Source organism: Anser cygnoides, chromosome 29 (genome assembly GCF_040182565.1).
Source record: "Anser cygnoides isolate HZ-2024a breed goose chromosome 29, Taihu_goose_T2T_genome, whole genome shotgun sequence".
In the NCBI taxonomy this organism is placed as follows: Eukaryota; Metazoa; Chordata; class Aves; order Anseriformes; family Anatidae; genus Anser; species Anser cygnoides.
Window position 1 is genome coordinate 1,931,524 of NC_089901.1, and position 7,684 is coordinate 1,939,207.

A 7,684-nucleotide genomic window follows, 5' to 3' on the forward strand; every position below is an offset into this window, starting at 1 on the left:
TCGGGGGGGCACTGGGGGACAGTGGAGGTACTGGGGGCTCTGGGGGGCACTGGGGGTTACTGGGGGCTGTGGGAGGGAACTGGGGGAGCACTGAGGGCGGGGGGGGGTCCCACAGCCGTGCCCCCCCCCCCAGTTTATGCCCCCCCCCCCCAGCCCCCCATGCCGCTGGCCGTCCGCTGGCCGTTCCCCGCGGGGGGGGCCCCCCCCCCCCAGCCTGGGCCGCCGCCAGCCGCGTGGTCACCGGCCTGGTGGGCACCTACAGCCTGCTGTGGACCCGTGAGTGCCCCCCCCCGTGCCCCCCCCAACCCCCAGGACCCCCCCCCAACCCCCCCCCCCGGCCCCCCTAAACCCCCCGACTCCATAATCCCCATTTAGCCCCCCCCCAAATCCCCCAATGGGAGTCCCCAAGCCCCCCCGAGCCCCCCCCCCCAGGACCCCCCCGTGCCCCCCCCCGACCCCAAATCCCCATTTAGCCCCCCCAAGCCCCCAAAACCCCCCTAAATCCCCCAATGGGAGACCCCAACCCCCCCCCAAATCCCCCCAGAGCCCCCCCGGCCCCCTAACCGCCCCCCGACTCCAAATCCCCATTTAGCCCCCCAAAACCCCCCTAAATCCCCCAATGGGAGCCCCCAAACCCCCCAGGATCCCCCCAAGCCACCCCCCGTGCCCCCCTGGCCCCCCTAAACCCCCCGACCCCAAATCCCCATTTAGCCCCCCCCCATCCCCCCCCAAAACCCCCTAAATCCCCCAATGGGAGCCCCCAAACCCCTCCCAACCCCCCGATCCCCTCCCAAACCCCCCAGGACCCCCCAAAGCCCCCCAGGATCCCCAAGCCCCCCCGTGCCCCCCCCCGACCTCAAATCCCCATTTAGCCCCCCATCCCCCCCCCCCCAAAACCCCCTAAATCCCCCAATGGGAGCCCCCAAACCCCTCCCAACCCCCCCCGGATCCCCTCCCAACCCCCCCCCCCAGCCCCCCCCAGGACCCCCAAACCCCCTCAGGATCCCCCCAAGCCCCCCCGGCCCCCAAGCCCCCCCCCAACCCCAAATCCCCATTTAGCCCCCCCCCAAACCCCCCCCAAAATCCCCCAATGGGGAGCCCCCAAACCCCTCCCAACCCCCCCAATCCCCTCTGTGCCCCCCCCCCCCAGTAAAAATTTGGGGGCTTGGGGGGGGGGGGTCCATCCTCATTGTGCCCCCCCCCCCTTTATTTTCTGAGGGTACCTGAACCGGCTGCGGGTGCACGACGCGGCCGTGCTGCACGCGCTGGTGGAGGGGCGGGGGGCCGCGCACCCCCCTGCTCACCCTGGCCAACCACCAGTCCTGCATGGGACGACCCCCACCTCTGGGGTGGGGGGGCACCGGGGGGGCACGGGGGGCACGGGGGGCTGGGGGGGGGTCCTGGGGGGGTTTGGGGGCTGAGGGGGGGGTTTGGGGGTTCCCATCCGGGGGATTTAGGGGGTTTCGGGGGGGGGCTAAATGGGGATTTTAGTTCTCTGGAATGGGGGGGGGGGCCACCGGAGGGGGTTGGGGGGGGGGCTGGGGGGGTCCTGAGGGGCTTGGGGGGGGTTGGGAGGGGTTGGGGGGGGGGTTGGGGGCTCCCATTTGGGGGGATTTAGGGGGTTTTGGGGGGGGCTCAATGGGGATTTGGGGTCGGGGGGGCACGGGGGGGTCCTGGGGGGGTTGGGAGGGGTTTGGGGGCTCCCATTGGGGGATTTAGGGGAATTTGGGGGGGCTGGGGGGGCTAAATGGGGATTTGGGGGCGGGGGGGGCACGGGGGGGTCCTGGGGGGTTGGGAGGGGGGGATCGGGGGGGGGGTTGGGGGGCTCCCATTGGGGGATTTAGGGGGTTTGGGGGGTTAAATGAGGATTTGGGGTCCGGGGGGGGGGCTTTAGGGGGCCGGGGGGGGGCACGGGGGGGTCTTGGGGGGGGGGGGATTGAGGGGGGGCTGGGGGGGTTGGGAGGGGTTTGGGGGCTCCCGTGGGGGATTTTGGGGGAATTTGGGGGCATTTAGGGGGACTTTGGGGATTTTTGGGGTCGGGGGGGGGGGGCATTTTTGGGGGGGGTCAGACTCCCCGGGGGGGGGGGTCCTCACCCTCCCTGTGCCCCCCCCCCCCCCCCCCCCAAAAAAAAGGCTCCCTCAAGCTGCGCCACGTCTGGAGCCTGCACAAGATGCGCTGGTGAGCCCCCCCCCCCAATAACCCCCCATTACCCCTCCCCCCTCCCCATTACCCCTCCCCCTCCCCATTACCCCTCCCCCACCCCCCACTGACCCCCCCGCCCCATTTTTGCCCCCCCCCGCCCCCTTTCCCCCCCCAGGACCCCCGCGGCCGCCGACATCTGCTTCACCCGCGAGCTCCACTCGCGCTTCTTCAGCCTGGGCCGCTGCGTCCCAGTGTGCCGGGGTGAGCGCCCAACTGGGAGCAACTGGGAGCCACTGGGAGGGCTCCCAGGACCCCGTACCGGTACCGGGGGGGGGCCCTCCCAGTTCAGACTGGGAGCACTGGTGTCCGCAGGGGACGGCGTCTACCAGCGCGGGATGGATTTCATCCTGGAGAAGCTCAACCAGGGGGACTGGGTGCACGTCTTCCCCGAGGGTACTGGGAGCACTGGGAGCACTGGGAGGCGCTGGGAGCCCCCAGTAGAGGGTTTTGTTTGGGGGGGGGGACCCCTGGGGGCTCTGCTGACCCCCCCCACGGTGCTGTCACCCCCCCCGCAGGTAAAGTGAACATGGGGCAGGAGTTCGTGCGCTTCAAGTGGGGTGAGAGCCCATAATCCCGGCCCTGTAATCCCGGCCCCGTAATCCCACCCCCCAGGCCCCGTAATTCCGTCCCCGAGCCCATAATCCCACCCACCGAGCCTGTAATCCCGTCCTCCAGCCCAGTGATCCCCCCTGCAACACCATAATCCCACCCCGAGACCCTGTAATCCCTCCCCTGGCCCCCTAATCCCACTCCCCGGCCCAGTATTCCCATCCCCTGACGCCTTAATCCTGCCCCCCTACCCTGTAAACCCACCCCCGAGACCCCATAACCTCATCCCCTGACCCCATAATCCCCCCAGACCCCATAATCCCACCCCCCAGCCCTGTAATCTCACCCCCTAACCCAGCAATCCTGCCTCCTGGCCCCATAATCCCCCCCCCCCCCACGACCCTGTAACCTCCCCCCGCCCCGTAATCCCCCCCCTAATCCCCCCCAACCCCATAATCATTCTCCGTGACCTGGTAATCCCGCCCCCAGCCCCATAATCCGGCCCCCCGAGTCTCTAATCCCACCCCCGACCCCATAATCCCACCTCTGAGCCCCCCCCAGCCGTGCCCCCCCCAAAAATCCCCCCTCTCCGCAGGCATCGGGCGCCTCCTGGCCGAGTGCCGCCTGGACCCCGTCGTCCTGCCCCTGTGGCACGGGGGTGAGCGAGAATTTGGGGGGGCTTCTTTTTGGGACGGGGGGCCCAGACCCCGCTCCTGCCTTGGGGGGGAGCGTGACCCCCCGCTGACCCCCCCCCAAAAAAACCCCCGCTGACCCCCCCCCCAAAAAAAAACCCCCCGTATCAGGCATGAACGACGTCCTGCCCAACACCCGCCCCTACGTGCCCCGCGTGGGGCAGGTGAGTTTGGGGGGGGGGGGGGCAAAGGGGGGCTGAATTTGGGGAGGGGGTTTTGGGGGGGTCTAAGCTTTAAAGGGGGGGGGGTCTGAATTTTTTTTTTTTTTTGGGGGGGGGGGGGGGCTCCCCGCCAACGTCCCGCAGAGGATCACGGTGGTCGTGGGGCGCCCCTTCAGCGTGCGGCCCCTCCTGGAGCGCCTGCGTGCCGAGGAGCACCTCCACGGTGAGTGTGGGGGGGGGTGTTTTGGGGTGGGGGGCCGGCCCCACAACTTGTGGGGCTGGGGGGTTGGGGGGGGGGGGGCCGGCCCCGTAACTTGTGGGGCCGGGGGGGTTGGGGCCCCGTTTCGTGCCCGCAGGTGGAGGTGAGGAAGGCGCTGACGGATTTCGTGCAGGGCGAGTTCGAGGCGCTGCGGCGGCGGGCGCGAGCCCTGCACCCCACCCCGTGACCCCCCCCCAAATAAAAGTGCCAAAAAAGCTCTCCGGCCCCAGCTCTGTGTCCCCCCCACCCCAAAAGACGATTTCAGCCCCATTTTATGCCCCCAGGACCCCCCTCGCTGTGCCCCCCCTCCAAACCCCAGCGGACGCCTCCTGATCCCAAACCTTTATTGAAGCACGAGTTATTTTGGGGGGGGGGGGGGCACGACCCCCACCCCTTGACCCCAATAGCTGGGGGGCAGGACAGGTGGTCCCCCCCCCAAAAAAATGGGGAGAAAACCCCCAAAATGGTGCTCGCCCCCCCCCGAAGCGCGTTGCTTTGTAACAGAATGGGGTCCTCAGCTTTTGGGGGGGGGATCCTCAGCTTCTGGGGGGGGGTCCTCAGCTTTGGGGGGGGGTCCTCAGCTTTGGGGGGGGTCCTCAGCCTTTGGGGGGGGGGGGTCAGGGGGGGGGGCACCTGGACCCCCTGTCCGGATCCTGACCCCCCCCCCCCAAAAAAAAACCTCCCAAATATTTTTGGGGGGCCTTGATCCCTCTCACTCCTCCTTCTTATCCCGGGGGCCGTCGTGGGCTGCCTGCAAAAGGCGGGGGGGGCGGTCAATGTGGGTGTGGGGGGGTCAGGACCCCCCCCAACCCCCCCCAGCTCTCCCAGTGCCTCCCAGCGCCCCCCAGTACCTGCAGGCGGGCGTGCTGGTCCAGCAGCCGGTCGTACTCCCGCGTCAGCCCCTCGGCCTGCCGCCGCATCGCCTGCACCTCGTTCTCCGCCTTCTCCAGCGCTGCACCGCATCGGGGGGGGGGGGGGGTCAGGACACGCGAGACCCCCCCCCATTTTTCATTTTTGACCCCCCCCCTTAATTTTTAACCCCCCCCTTAATTTTTAACCCCCCCCTTAATTTTTAACCCCCCCTTAATTTTTGACCCCCCCCTTTTTGCCCTCACTGCGTTTGCTGGCCGCCAGCTCCTCCTTCAGCTTCTCCACCTTCGCCTTCAGGCTCTCGTTCTCGTCCTGCGCCGGCGCGCCTCCGTCGCCCCCCTGCAGCTGCTGCGTTTCGGGATGGGGGGGTCAGAACCCGCCCTAAATCCCCCCCCACCCCCAAAAAAGCCCCCCGGTACCTTCCTCAAGGCCTCGTTGTCCTCCATGTAGCGCCGGGCGGCCTGGCTGGCCCCCTCGGCCTGCTTGCGGAAGGCCTGGCTGGAGGCGCCCAGCAGCGCCTGCTGCGAGATCAGCGTCACCAGGCGCCGCAGCAAGCTGCAAAACAATTAAAAAAAAGGGGGTCCAAAATTAACATGGGGCCCCCCAACCCAAAATATGCCCCCCCCGGCCCCGGAAAAGCCTGACAAGGAGAGCAGGAGGGCGAAGCCGGCCAGGTAGAGGTTGCGCTGGGCGCGGAAGAGCCGCATGTGGAAGTGCTCCAGGGCCCCCGGGGTTCCGGGCAGCGCCGCGCGCTCCGAGGCGTCGTACTTGCGCGTCTCCCGGTAGGCATCTGCAGGAAAAAACGGGGGGTTAAAGGTTTTTTAAGGGGGGGCGCCCCGCTGAGACCCCCCAGCGCGTAGGGGCTCACCCAGCAGCAGCAGGACGAGGATGACGATGAGGACGACGAAGGCCGTGTTGCCGTAGGCCACCGCCAGCCCCACCAGGCGCGACTCTGAAGATCTTCTGCCACCTTCGGGGGGGGGGGGATTTAATATTTTTGGGGGTGATATTTAATTGGGGGGTACTTAATACTTTGGGGGGTACTTAATATTTTTGGGGGGTACTTAATATTTTCGGGGGTATTTAATGTTTCAGGGGGGATACTTCATGTTTCGGAGGGGATATTTAATATTTGGGGGGGGATATTTAATATTTGGGGGGGGTATTTAATATTTGGGGGGGATATTTAATATTTGGGGGGGATATTTAATGCTTGGGGGGGATATTTAATGCTTGGGGGGGTATTCAATGTTTGGGGGGATATTTAATATTTTTGGGGGCATATTTACTATTTGGGGGGACGTTTCGGGGGGATATTTAATGTTTTGGGGGGGGGGTATTTCCTGATTGGGGGGGTATTTAATGTTTGGGGCTGTATTTAATTTTGGGGGGGATATTTAATATTTTTGGGGGGGGATATTTAATATTTGGGGGTATTTAAAGTTTTGGGGGTATGTGAAGTTTTGGTGGGATATTTAAAGTTTTGGGGGGGTATTTAAAGTTTTGGGGGGGGGCATTTAATATTTGAGGGGTGATATTTAATATTTGGGGACGGATGTTTAATATTCGGGGACGCATGTTTAATATCTGGGGGTATTTAATATTTGGGGGGAATATTTATTGCTTGGGGGGGATATTTTATTTGGGGGGGGGGGATATTTAATATTTTTGGGGGGGTTGAATGCCAGGGCCCCCCCCCAGCCCACCTGGCGGCCGAGACGAAGGGGACGCAGAGCAGGAGCACGAGGAAGACCTCGGCGTAGAGGAAGGTGGCCACCACCGTCCACTGCAGGCTCATGGCGGCCTGGGGGGGGAAAGGGGGTGGGGGGGGGGTCTCACGGTGAGGGGGGGGACGCTGCCCTCCCCCTCCGGGCCCCATCGTGACCCCCTGGTGCTCCCCACCCCCAGTGAAGCCCCGTAACCCCCTTGAGGGATCGCAAGACCCCTTGGGACCCCCGCAGCCCCCCGGACCCCCATAACCCCCTCCCCAGATCCCCATAGCCCCCTTGGGACCCCCATAACCCCCCCAGGACCCCCATAACCCCCCCAGGACCCCCATAACCCCCCCGGACCCCCATAGCCCCCTTGGGACCCCCATAACCCCCCGGGAGCCCCCCAACCCCCTTTGGGACCCCCATAACACCCCCCGGGGAGCCCCTAACTCCCCCCCCCCAGGCCCCCTTGGGACCCCCCTTACCCTCGGGACCCCCCCCCCCCCCCCCCCCCCCCCCGCCGGGACCCCCGGCCCCCCCCTCACGTTCTCACGATCGGGCAGCGGCGCCCCCGTCCCGGCCGACCACCGCCCCCGCCCACCTCCTACTAACGGAAGCCGGAAGCTGCCCGCCGGGAAGGCCCGCCCACCGCGGGGCTGGCGGCCAATCAGCGACGCTGTTAGGAGTGTTGGCGGACCGGCGCGGAGGAGGCCCGGGGCATGCTGGGAGTTGTAGTTCGGAGGAGGAGGGGAGTGTTCAGGGCGGCCATGTTGGTTCCGGGCCAGGCCACCCCGGCGGCCATCTTAGACCCTAAAAATGGTTTTTAGGGTGCTAATTAGGGTTAGGGTCACGTTCAGGGTTGTTTGGAAAGAGACAAGGCGCAGAGTCCTGGTGTGTGGGGGGTTGTCGCACTCCCCAAATCCCAGTCCCCAAATCCCGATCCCCAAATCCCCACATCACTCCCCAAATCCCAATCCCAAAATCCCCAATCCCCAAATCCCCACATCACTCCCCAAATCCCCACGCCGCTCCCCAAATCCCACTCCCCCAATCCCCACATCACTCCCCAAATCCCAACGCCAATCCCCAACTCCCAATCCCAAATCCCCACACCACTACCCAAATCCCAATCCCCAAATCCCAATCCCCAAATCCCAATCCCCAAATCCCAACACCAATCCCCAAACCCCAATCCCCAAATCCCAACGCCAATCCCCAAACCCCAGTCCCCAAACCCC

The 7,684-nt window shown here is 65.8% G+C and overlaps 2 protein-coding genes across 2 annotated transcripts; one reads left to right on the forward strand and one right to left on the reverse strand.

The window, feature by feature from the left end:
* The first annotated feature begins 159 nt into the window (after positions 1 to 159).
* On the forward strand, positions 160 to 4,082 carry TAFAZZIN (tafazzin, phospholipid-lysophospholipid transacylase). Its single transcript, XM_066984525.1, is given in 13 exon segments — positions 160 to 192; positions 195 to 276; positions 1,219 to 1,280; positions 1,282 to 1,329; positions 1,331 to 1,349; positions 2,134 to 2,179; positions 2,319 to 2,404; positions 2,516 to 2,596; positions 2,719 to 2,760; positions 3,348 to 3,410; positions 3,556 to 3,608; positions 3,750 to 3,819; positions 3,954 to 4,082. Coding segments are annotated over 13 exon segments (783 nt in total). The 3' UTR covers positions 4,052 to 4,082.
* Positions 4,083 to 4,553: 471 nt separating this feature from the next.
* On the reverse strand, positions 4,554 to 7,109 carry BCAP31 (B cell receptor associated protein 31). Its single transcript, XM_066984628.1, is given in 9 exon segments — positions 4,554 to 4,615; positions 4,716 to 4,816; positions 4,980 to 5,082; positions 5,154 to 5,289; positions 5,380 to 5,524; positions 5,603 to 5,684; positions 5,686 to 5,704; positions 6,441 to 6,538; positions 6,992 to 7,109. Coding segments are annotated over 8 exon segments (717 nt in total). The 5' UTR covers positions 6,533 to 6,538; positions 6,992 to 7,109; the 3' UTR covers positions 4,554 to 4,576.
* Positions 7,110 to 7,684: the final 575 nt, after the last annotated feature.